This window comes from Notolepis coatsorum (assembly GCF_963971535.1).
Source record: "Notolepis coatsorum genome assembly, chromosome: 9".
NCBI lineage: Eukaryota > Metazoa > Chordata > Actinopteri > Aulopiformes > Paralepididae > Notolepis > Notolepis coatsorum.
In genome coordinates this window covers 116,657,992-116,671,152 of record NC_140173.1, presented here as the reverse complement: position 1 = coordinate 116,671,152, position 13,161 = coordinate 116,657,992, and the positions used below count along the sequence as shown (strand labels likewise).

At 42.2% G+C, this 13,161-nt stretch overlaps 1 protein-coding gene across 2 annotated transcripts in view; it reads right to left on the bottom strand.

Moving 5' to 3' along the window:
- Window positions 1–4,500: 4,500 nt before the first annotated feature.
- Window positions 4,501–13,161, bottom strand: part of pde10a (phosphodiesterase 10A) — a 251,321-nt gene continuing 242,660 nt past the window's right edge. For both annotated transcript variants that reach the window (XM_084321416.1, XM_084321417.1), the window contains exons 21-22: window positions 7,106–7,194; window positions 4,501–5,391 (exon numbers count right to left, since the gene is read on the bottom strand). In XM_084321416.1, the coding sequence (XP_084177542.1) occupies window positions 5,268–5,391; window positions 7,106–7,194 (213 nt within the window). In that variant the 3' untranslated portion in view covers window positions 4,501–5,267. The remainder of the gene's footprint in view (window positions 5,392–7,105; window positions 7,195–13,161) is intronic.

Below are 13,161 nucleotides of genomic sequence, written 5' to 3'. Positions count from 1 at the left end.
GTTACTTTATAAAGAGCAGCAGTTACTATAACGTTAGATGGTATTTATGATAACATATCTCACACGACATATCTACTTACTATTTCTTGTGTCGGGTCGCGTATTGAAGGCACAGCTCTTTTGGTTAGCACCAACATGGAGACCACTCCAGCATCAAAAATACCTTGATTGGTGACGTCGTCGGCGGAGAAATGTGCAGTACAAACCCGAGTATTAGACGTTGCAACGGAACTTGGAGGGTCACCAAAAAGGAACTTGTTCCATTGTTGGCGAAGTTCGGCATCAACGGGGAAACTGTGCAAAGACTTCTCGGTAGCTCTACAACCAGGAACATTTACATCTGCGGGGTTTGCTGCTCATCGTGAAATTGAGGCGAGTGACGGCAATTTCTGTTTCCAGGTTGTATCGGCTCCAGGTACCAAGAATGGAGGCGGGCATTAGGTAAAACCACACAGCCAATCACATCACCTTGCGCTATAAACAGCGCCCTGTGACGTTGCCCAGCTCGTCAAATCAACATGACCTGATTTACTAGAGGCAAATAGGGGATGGGCTGTAGCTGAGGAATTCGTCAATATAGTATTTAGGCCCAAAAACACATTGATACGAACTCCTATTACTATAATACAATGCTAGAGACTGAAAAATGACATTTATAACGCATAGCCCCTTTAAACAATAATGTTAGTGATAGAAGGGAACTCATTTTGTGCAAAAGTGGAACGTTTTTCAAATCCCATGCGGCAGAATTGTTACAATAGCCGATAATCCATTTTCCCAATGATAAATCCCTATACGGGTGGAACAACCAGTGACGTCAGACTACACCTCCCTATTGACAATATTGTTCAGCTCACCCGCCGTTATGGCTTGTGTGTCTGCTCGGACCGGTGCTCAGCATAACCGAACGTCAACACAGATCATTATGAACGTCAGTAGTAAACACACGCCACTAGATGGCGCAGCACACCTTCATTCAATCAGGCTACATTGCCAACCAAATCTTCTGTCTCAGAGCCTCTACAGTTTTGATTGATTGATTGATTGAAAAGTTTATTAACAGATTGCAGAATGGGTACAGTACAGTACAGCTCAATACATACAATTGTTAAGGGGATGCAGACCAGAGAAAGACTTTCGTCTTGTTTACATCAGGGTCCCCCATTTTCAATTCATCATAACATATATGACATACATGACATACAGATAGACAGTACTGCTACATCTATACATTTATGACATATCAGATTTGCAAATACAGTACTGTTTGTGATACAAAAGTGTCCAGAAAAGGAGTGTATATACATTTGGCATAGAAACTGTACATTGGAGGAGGTTGGTTGGGTGGGGTGGGGTTGGGTGGGTTGGGTGAGGGCTGTACATTGGAGGTGGGGGGGGGGGGGGGGGGTTGGGAAGGGGACACACACACATTTTACACTGTACATTGGAATATTGACAAAGCCTTACTTTGTCATTTACTGTACAACTAGGTTAGGACATTTGTAGGGGCCAGTTTCGAATTGCAGTCTCACGTAGGTGTTTTTTGAGAGTGTTTTTGAAGGTGGGTAGTGATTCACATTCCTTTACAGCTTTAGGCAGGGCGTTCCACATTGATGTGGCATAATTGCGAAACGTGTTTAGTCCCTTGTTTGAGCCGAATCTGGGTTTTACATGATTTGTGGAGCTCCCTCTGGTGTTGTGATCGTGGTATTCACTGACCTTTGGGAAGTATTTTGACATGTACATGGGTACCTTGGTCGCGTAGTGTATCTTGTAGACCAGGCCCATTGCAAGTTGCTGTACTCTGTCGTCTACTCTAAGCCATCCTAGGTTGTCAAAGTGGGCAGGGGTGAGGTGGGTTCTAGGAGTCAGGTCAAGTAGTAGTCTGACTAGCTTGTTTTGAGATGTTTGTAATTTGTTTTTTAGTGCCTTTGAGGTGCTTTGGTACCATGAGGTGCAAGCATAGTCGTAGTACCCTTGAATGAGTGCTCCTGCTAGGGTCTTCAGGGTATTCTTGTTTACCAGAGAGGAGATCCGGTACAAGAATCGCGTTCGTTGGTTGACTTTTTTTATTACATTGGATGCCATTTTGTCACAGGAAAGATTAGCCTCTAGGATGGAACCCAGGTAGGTAATTTCATCTTTCCTTGTGATAATATTGTCACCCACTGTAACCGAGAAGCCGTCGGTCTTGCTGAGTTTGTTATTTGAACCGAAGAGAATGGACTCTGTTTTGCCCATGTGTAATGATAGTTTGTTGTCGGCGAGCCATATGCAGATTTTGCCTAGTTCCGAGCTGAGCAGTAGGTTGCATTTGTCTGTGAAAACACATTTTTAAGAATAAAAAAACAAGCACATTGATGTATTTTTTTCTCCATGTATTTAATAAAAGTCGTCATGACTACTGCTCTTAACATTTACAGGTGAGCCATTGCTCAGTTATCTTGTGGTCTCCGCCTACTGTACCAGTAACATGTCTAGACCATTTTGTTTTTCTCTTAATGTTCACTCTGTACAAAAACAAAAAGCCCAACATTATTTTTCTTTGTATAAAAAATATAAGTTAATTTAAATTTAACTCTAATTAAGAAAATAACAATAGTAATAATAATAGCAATAATAATAATAATAATCATTCATATAATAATGATGATCATAAGCTAAACATAGTGCAGACAATGGGATACAACTGGTGCTTAAAAGCCAAGGGACAATGCAGTACCATGGACTCCCATGTTTCAAAGTGGGGTTGTGGGTTGTGGGGAGGGGGGCAGTCAAAAGCTCACATGCACACACACGCGCACACACCGCGCACACACACGCGTGCACACACGCGCACACACACACACACACACACACAGAGTCAGAAAGTGCACGACCGCCATTCAATACAGCACCATCAGAGCATATATCTCAGTGTCAACCTAAGTCCTAGCATGTACACACGCTATACACCTATTACTGCATATGCAAAAATCATTGAGAAACCTCCGCTTTTAGGGTGTCATGCTGTTGCTCTAGGTCAAAAAGTTGCTGGAAGCAATATTTGCAAAAAAGTAAGACAAGAGCACATATTCTATAAACTGATGGTGTATAATATAACCCACACGCCACCACCACAAGCAATCTGCAGTCATAAAAAAAAAAAATAAACATTCATCAAAATATACATTCACAACTCAGTAACCAGTCATTCACAAAAATATCTTAGCAGGGAGAAACACCGTCCACTGGAATAACAATCTGGGGACAAAATAAAACATTAAATAAAAAAGAAAAACAAAGAAAAGGTGTCTTTTGGAAGATCTTGGAAACATATTGGACAGATATATACGACAGTATACAATAGTACCACGTGTATCTCTGTTCTGGAACAAAGTGTCAGCATAGTGGAGGGTACATGTACATGTATTTCCTTTCATAGCTAAAGGGAACGAATAGGTTATATATATTTTTTATTCAACATGCCTGCAAATGTTCAACTTACATTCTTGAGATGCGAACCCAGTGATAGACTTGTGATGTACTTCAGCGTACCAAGGGAGGGCCAGACCTCTCTTCTCTTGAGCTCCAAATGGCCTTCTATAGCCTTAGCTTTCAGAGAAATACACTGAGGGGGCAGGATCTTAAGTGATGCATATGTGTGTGTGTGTTTACAGATCAGAGGTCCTTTTTCAGTCGTTGGCATCACTAGCGAAATGGGGAAAAAAAGATATAAAAAAAAGTTCAACCAAATGTTATTAGCGGTTTTCTTGGCAAACTTGACATAATAGGATATGGCCTAAACGCTTCCGACGTCTCTCATAGAATGGAATAGGAACGAGTTTCATTCTTTAAATGATATACGTCAGTTTCAGAAGTAAAAATTGTCGGCCTAGTGTTGATATCTCAGTATTTGAATATAGATAATGACGTCCTATTCTGTAAACAAAAGGGCCTTTAAACTGCAAACAACAACAGCTCTAAAATGTTGGCAAATTTTACATCAACATACCATCAAGATTGATTTCATTGTACTGAATATTAAACCTCGCAGAAACAATCACAAACGAAGATCTAAGGCTGAAGTTCAGTTTCTCCCAAAATCTTTTGTTTCAAAACCATTCATTCATCCATCAATTGCGTGAGAAAAGCAATGGGGATTAGGGGGCCATTGTTCTGACTGTTGTCAGCAGTCGAGGCAAAACGTTGACTGTCAATGAGCCTTATTGATGCTATCTGCGTGTTGCTTCTATGTTCTTGTCTTGTGAACTCAGCGCTTGTTCTAAATACAGGTTGCCCAGCCCAAGGTCAGGTCCACGCTAAACAGACACTCGAGCGGCTGACGTACGCAGCGGGGGGGCCTCAGCGCCAGGGGCCACTCCTGGGTGGAGCACTGGAGCAGTGTGACTCCCGTGTGATTTAAGTGTATTATTTGTCTCCTCCTGTAACAGTTCAGGCTTTGTTTCGCACAATATGCTGTGGGGGGGGGGGGGGGGGGGGGGGGGGCTGCAATCTCCACCTAGAATGGGCTTTTTTTTTAATTCAAGTACTGCAAAAAAGATTTTTGCTTAAGAAAAAAAAAGGTTATAGAAAAACATTCTGGCAGCCGCCTCCTTAATAAGATGGCTTAACGACATGCATCTGTTCTAAAACATTCCTTCTGTCTCTGTACCCTCTGAAGTAGTTTTGTGTTAAACAAAATTATCTACCGCAGGAAGCAAACAGTACCATTTCACAAAAAAAGAAAAAGGCTGAACCGACAACAGTCGAAAATATTTCACATATTCAGGTTCAGAGAGTAAGGCTTCTGCAAATAACAAGACCATAGAAGAAACCAGCTGAAGTCAAATAACAAAAATAATAAATAAAAATAACATAAAACAACAACAACAAAATAAATCAACCGTCAAAAATGTTTTAAAACACACACATAGACGAAGTCCATTCTGCCAATTGGATTCCCAGGCTGAGTGGCCATAGGACGATGGGGCTCAGGTCCCTCCCCCTCTGGCTGTCCGTCAGTCTCTGGGATCACGCAAACCGTCAGTGTTGACATCTCCGTCACCCAATGAGGTAACTGTGTGTTTAACAACAACAAAAAAATCTAAAATCACCAAAGGAAGTCACCTTCACTACCCACGCGGTGCACCTGCCCCCCACCCTCCCTCTCCCTGCCACGGTGCCACCACATAAAATGGGGATCATTCTCCCAGGAAGTCCAAGAGTCTGTGGAGGGATTAGGGGATTGTACTCCGTGGGCGGGAGACCGGTCAATCGCTTTCTAGTCAGTTGTCCACCTTGACGGGGCCTGAATCGTGGGACCGGTTGGCATCTGCAGGGTCTGAGGGACGCAGGGTGATGTCCTCCGCCTCTCCCCTCACGATCATCTCCCATTGCCCCAGGTTGTCCCTGCAAAACACACCCAGTCAGACATAAGGGCAAAATGGCTGCACGTGTGAGTTCAGTAATTCCCCTCTGTTTCAGTGGAATTGGGTTGGTATAGGTAACAGCTTGTTTCACCATGTTTCAAGTTCTCAGGACACACATTGATATCAGGCCATTGTTTCTTATGGGGACGTGTCTAAAGTGGCAAAGGACCAAAATGCAATAGATGCAGTGGAAATATAGTGGACGATGTCGGTAAACAACTGAACGAAAACTACATTGAATGATATGACTAAAATGTAACAATAAAAACTGGTAAAAAATGTCTAATCTAAAAGAAAAACACAAAGTCTAAATAGCTGCTAAAATGAACTATGCTCAACAACAAGTCTCTATATCAAGAGTCTGTGGCAGAGAGCGACCACATAATTGTCCATTAGAGACGCCACACATTTTAAGAGGCCTATCTGATGGTTACGGATTGGGAGGCATTTCAGTTTCCCCCTGAAGGGCAGTGTTTTTGTTTTTGAGACATTGGAAGTAGAAATGATTAGTGTTTGTTAGAAATGCTAGTGTTTTAATGGAATAAGTCAGTATAAGCCTGACATGCCAGACCCATGGAAAAGTATGCAAACACCTTTCCCATGGGTCTGAAAGCGGCCCATTGACAAATTACGCGAAAATGTCATCAATAAAGTAACTTTTTCAATGCCCTAGTTGGTCGTAACTTATAAAATAGATTGATCACAAAAACATATTTTTTAATCACTATTTTCCGTTAAGGTGAGGCGTGATTATGGCAAGGTCTGCTGTTGTAGTTTGGAAAAAAATACCCTCCATACAGTTTCAGTGGAATGTTTGATGTGTTGCTAGGAAACAGCTTGGGACTACAGCTGTTTTCCTGTTGCAGTGTTTGCTAATAACAACAACTGTATCAAATGCAGTCTGTTGTATAATGCTGGTTCATTATTGTATAACATTGTATGGGTTTGAGCTAGCAATATAGGCTACCAATCGCTACATTTCAAAACACCGGTACCAGTGCTTATAGGAAGAACGCAAAATAACTCCCAGTTTGAGACAATTCAGACAGGCTTGTTAAAACGGACGGACTATCCCTCTAACTCTACTGAGCTGTTGCCCCCCCCCCCCTCTGTGCTATATGAAGCCTGATACAAGAATGTAAGAAAAAAAACCTGCCTCTGCCCTTTCAGGCCATTCCGTTCAATTAGCCAACTTCATGAGTTTACACACTTGTGGCTGATCCGACGGCACGTCACCGGGCTCCGAAGCGGCTGGCCCTTGCCGCCCGGCCTGCCCCTGGCAGCGCACACGGTGTCAGGGGGGCCAGGCGTTCATATTGCACCACTCGCTTTGTTTGCATTCCCCGCGGATCAAGGTCGCAAAGGCTGCAAAGCACGGGGTTACGCAGGGGAGGCGGCAACGTGAAATGTGATACTGATAAACAATCTACACATACACACACACACACACACACACACACACACACACACACACACACACACACACACACACACACACACACACACACACACACACACACACACACACACACACACAAAGCAAGGAAACCTGTGTACCTTCACCCACATCCACGGACACACATGGACGCAGGCACACACACACACACACACACACACATACAGTACATACAGGTGGACACGTTATTGCCTAGGAATCTAAATTCCAAGGGTTTCAAGGAGGGATAGATACTCACTTGCAGGCATTTAGCAGAGGGTTGGATGGAGGGAACAGCTCCGATAGTGTTGTATAGCATGGAATAGCAACAGCATTGTAGAATCCCACCTTAGGAAACAACAACAAAACTCTTCTTTAGTTATTATGATTATTCATTATGATTCATTATACTATATCATATTCATACATTATCAATATAATATGTCGGTAATCATATTACGATCAATTAATTTATATTCAATATGTTGTCAGATCATTTGGGTGCCTAATAAAATCTCTACACTCTGGTGAACCAATTGGACTTGCGCCACACACATCTCATGATTTCAATTCTCTCTGGTTTGGGAGGTGTACTGATAACAGATTATTCATGGCCAGAGGACCGTCAACAGGCTAATTTAGGAGATTCACTCCCCTGGGACGAAAAAGCACCACGTGACCCGGTGTAAGTGTGTGTCTGTGTGTGTGTGTGTGTGTGGAGGTCTTAAAGGAACACGGCAATTATTATGAGCTTACCGTCTTCTCCAGAGTCAGACAAGATAGATACCAATTTCCTCTCTTTGTGTTAAGTAGAAAGCTATCCGGCTGCATGCTAGCCTAGCTTAGCACAAATGATTGGAAGCAGATATAGCAAACTAGCCTAGCTGTGGGTCAAAAACATCACTCCCGGAGTTTTAAGCTAGGCTCGTGGTCCGTATCCACTTCCAGTCATTTGTGCTAAGGTAGGCTAGTTTGCAGCCGGATAGCTTTCTACTTAAAGCACAGAGAGGAAATTGGAATCTATATCTTCTTATCTGACTCTGAAGGAGACGGTAAGCGTGTGTTCCTTTAAGGAATTCAATCCCAGTCCTCTGTAAACCTGATGACCTTGTACAGACTATGGCATGTTCCCTGGTCCACAATGTAAAAATTCTACATTAACACTTTCTATGCCACTCACGAGTTTTCTCGGATTTATAATAGTTATGTTGAAAGCCACTCACGAGATTTCTCGGAAATTATTATTATTATTATTTTTTTAGCAATCTGAAATCATATTGCATCACGCGAGCCTACCCTAGTCTACCCGAGAGCCGCCGGCGATCAGATGTGGAAAAAAGCGCCCCCTATCGTCTCCCAGATGACATAAGGGATTTTGGAATGGACTCAATGAAAATGGATGGGGGGAAAAATCCTGTACTCCATATTTTCCAGTCCACTGATGCAGCCGGGGTTACCACAGTTCATTATGGATCCTCTGAGCGCCGCGGATCATGAGTTCTACTGTATACACGTTAGATCTATACACTTATCGATTTTTTCGAATGGTGATCAGGAATTGGAATATACCAGTTGGATACCATCTGATGTCAGGTAAGGAATCTATGTTATCAGTGTTAGGATAATCAGACTCATTTTGATGAAGATATAAGCTGTTTTGTGAAATGTCCTCTATCGGTTTCACTGTAAAATCCATGAGGAAATGAACACGGCTATTATCAGCGCGCGCCTCGAATGGGCGTGCGTGTACGTATAATATTGATCATCTAGCGTTTATTTGAAAACGATTCATAAATAGGCCGACAAATATCAACGTTCTGGAATATTCCAGTAAAAGACGATTATCACAGAATGGCCCAGAATGGGCTGTTTTTTTACCTCAAAACGGGTGCTTTTCAAAATGCTCTCAAACGGAAATGAAGCGATAAAAAAACAATCTGCCTTGACAGCACTGACTGGAAAATGATTCTTTGATAAGCGACGGGCAGATTAGACACATAGCCATAATTTAAAACATAGATTAGGCGATATAACGTTAACATTAAAGTGGATGGTGGCATTCAAGCACTAACTCTGGTGCCACCTGGTGGCACTGAAAGTGTTAACAAACAAACCGCATAGCGGTTACTTTAGCTGAATGTTGTGATTGTGATATGAATTACGATGCATGGGCTTTTTCTATATTATTTTCCTTTCCTTTTCAGAACTAATCAAATTAGTCATCAATAAAAACAATCAAATATAGGCAAAACACAGATGAAAATCTGTTAAAACAGCAGAGAATCGATTTGCAGCGTATGCTGAATAAATAAAATAAAATAAATAAAAAAAAGTATAATAATAAAAAAAAAAATTATCATTCTTTCCAAAACAAAAAAGGCCTAGAAGCAGCGTTGCTAACGCTAATGGCACGCATACCAGAGGCTAACTGCCTAAGAAAACAGGCACAGAGGCACTGAAAGAGGATTTCACCCATCTAATGAACACACTAGACTAGACAAATATCAAGATGTATCCATTAGTGCAGGGGTTCCCAACCTTTTTTCCCCCAGGGACCCCCAAACATCTCTGATGAAATTCCTGGACCCCCCTCCTAATAAAATACCATAAAATACTTTTTTTTGGTCATTTTAATAACAAACTGCTTATACACAGGCATATGCATCATAATTAGACCCACTATGCTTCTTTGACTTGTGCCTTCAATCAACAAATCTCATCTTGCACCATATGTATTTCAAAATGTTGGCCAATATTCAAATCCTGTATTCATCCTCTCAAATCAGGCCCTAATGGTGAACGGTTTGCATTTATGTTGAATGAAGTAAGAATCCACTGCAGTAAAAATATCCTCACCTCGAGTGGTGGTAGTAAGGTTGACTGACATGAGAATGTCCTGCTTCAGATCCTCATTTTCGATATACTGCACATAAACAATGAGCACAGCCTCGTCTGCGACAGTTGTAGTTTCATCAAGTTATATGGCAAATGGACCCTTTCTAAGCTTTTCTGACAGCTGCTGCTCGCAATCACTTGACATCTTATCAATTCGGTCTTTCACTACATTGTTCGAGAGTGGTACTGATTTTAGTTTATCCGCCACCTGTGGGCCGCACAGTTTCTAAACCATTTTGATGCAGGCTGGTTTGATGAGCTGCTCGCCAATATTGTGCGGTTTCTTTGCTTTTGCAATTAAAAGCGAACACTCAAAGGAGGCTTCGGTAGCCTTCTGTAAATCACTGCCACCCCTGCTCCACGCTACTCTAACATCAACGGGCTTGTTCGCCTTGAGAGACTGTTCTTTCCTCCAAAAAAAGTCCGGATCCTTCCCAACGGTTTCTGGGTGCTTAGACGCCTGATGTCTCTTCAGCTTGCTGGGCTTGAGGCTCGAGTTTGCCAACTTTTCTCCACAAATCACACACTCAGGTTGTTTGTCTGGTCCCTCAGTGAAGCCCATGGTGATGTAATTTTCGCGATTGCTGTAGGTCCTAACTTTTTTTGCAGATGAGCTGCCGTCATCTCCTTTTCGTTTGTCACAAATTTTCGCCTCTGGCGGCTGACTGCAGACGAGCCGAGAAAGTTAACTAGCGTGCTAGGCTAGCTACGGAAAGTGATAGTCAACTGATTCGCGTTTTAGCGGCTACCCGGTTTAGCCTACCGTTAACGTTCAAAAATCATGTCTAGATGTTTATTTATTTATCTTTATTTTTTATTGTAGTGGAGAGACTATTCATGCTTCTGATGATAAAAATATACTAATTAAATATTTCTCTGAAAGGGAAAAAAAAAAAAAAAAAAAATACCTCAAATCATCTGTGGTCTGGCGGACCCCCTGCGCCCCCTGGCGGACCCCAGGTTGGGAATCACTGCATTAGTGGACCAATTGCATGCTTTTGCAGAGGACAAGAAGCCTTCCGTCGCCTCCTTCAGACATTAACACTTTGAGTGCCACGCCGGGTTTTCCTTTTTACCCCCTTGATCCACTTCAATGTTAACGTTAATATCGCCTAATCTATGTTTTAAATTATGGCTATGTGTCTAATCTGCCCGTCGCTTATCAAAGACTATTTTCCAGTCAGTGCTGTCGAGGCAGATTGGTTTTTTATCGCGTCATTTCCGTTTTAGAGCATTTAGAAAAGCACCCGTTTTGAGATAAAAAACAGTTCATTCTGGACCATTCTATGAAAATCGTCTTTTACTGGAATATTCCACAACGTTGATATTCGTCTGCCTATTTATGAATCGTTTTCAAATAAACGCTAGATGATCAATATTATACGTGCACGCAAGCACATTCGGGCCGCGCACGGATAATCGCCGTGTTGATTTCCTCTTGGACTTTTACAGTGAAACCGAAAGAGCCCATTTCACAAAACAGCTTATAACTTCATCAAAATTAGTCTGATTATCCTAACACTGATAACATAGATTCCTTACCTGACATCAGATGGTATCCAACTGGTATATTCCAATTCCTGATCACCATTCGAAAAAATCGATAAGTGTATAGATCCACCGTGTGTACAGTGCAGTACATGATTCCGCGCGTCTCAGAGGCTCCAGAATGAACTGTGGTAACCCCGGCTGGATCAGTGGACTGGAAAATGTGGAGTACCGTTTTTTTTCCCCCATTCATTTTCATTGAGTCCATTCCAAAATCCCTTATGTCATCTGGGAGACGATAGGGGGCGCTTTTTTCCACTCGTGTATACTCGGGTAGGCTCGCGTGATGCAATATGATTTCAGATCGATAAAAAAAAAAAAAAAATCAGAGAAATCTCGTGAGTGGCTTTCAACCACATAAAAATAAACCCGAGATATCTCGTGTGTGGCAGTTAAAGTGTTAAGCACCCCCACAGCCCAAATGGAATGATAATTTTAAATTTTTTTTAAACTATAGATTTATTTTTCACGTTTTTTTTCTTCATAGTCGACTATCGGCTAATTTCGGCCAATCATAGTCGACTATCCAAATCCTTAGTCGGGGACAGCCCTAGTGTATAGCAGTAATTCCTAGAACGCGCGTTATAGGCCGCATCGCATATTATACATTATCGATTGGCGTTTCGTCCCTATACACGCTATATTAAAAATGTCAAATGCATATGATCGCTATACATTATGCTCCATCATGCGTGAAGGAAAGGGGGGGGGGGGTCGTTTATGATTCCTTGATTGTCAGCAGTGGCGTCGCGTGGGTAAAATAACAGAGGATGCCAAAAAAATATTTATAAATATTTTTCTTATTAAATTCTGTTCATATTTAAGCCAAATAATATATATAATATATTTCTCCCTCCCTCGCTCTCTCTCTCCCTCTCTTTCTGAATATTACACACACACAACACAAATATATATACACACACATACAGTGGTTGCCTGCAGGAGGTCTGGTTGATTATGAATCAGAGAGAGAGAGAGAGAGAGATAGATAGAGATATGGCCTGATGTCGCCGTCGGAGCGTTTCTCAGCGTTTTGCAAGATATTGCTGACATGGCAGAACATACATGTATACAGTAGCCTGTGGCTCGGCCCATCAAACACAAGCAGTACAGTATGACTCGGCGAGTCGGCGCCGCCCCATCAACACAATAACACAGTATGATATGACACAGCAGAATATACAGTATGGCTCCCCACACACACACACACACACACACACACACACACACACACACACACACACACACACACACACACACACACACACACACACACACACACACACACACACACACACACACACACACACACACACACACACACACACACACACACACACACACACACACACACACACAGCGGCATCACTTATGAAAAGTTATTAGGTTATTAGGTACTCGCAGTCACCATTGTTGCAGCTGACGCTGCAAAGTAAAATAAAGCAACGTCCACAATCACAAAGTTCTCCAAGTCCTGTGGGTATTCAGGTATTCTCCTAAACTCTTCTGCAGCTGAGCGAATTTCAGGTCTCCTCAATGAATTAATCCGAGAGAGGAATCCAAATTTCAATCAATCAAACAATGCTGTTTGTTTAGACATTAAGACTCAAATAACGTTAGCTAGCTATCTCCGGGGTTCCCTCGTATTGTTGTTTTGATTAGAACGTGGCCGCGAGGCGTGTATATTTTCCCCAACGCAGTTTCACCGAGGCGATGACGTCGTCACGTTTAGCTTTTAATGTGATATGATTGGTCAATCGGTGGAAACGTTCTGGACTGGCCCGCCTCCAGGGCGGCAAATGTGCAGAGGCTAGAGTACTTAGTTTGCTGACGGACCCGTTTTAATGTGTGGTTAGCGCTTTGCTAAGCTCA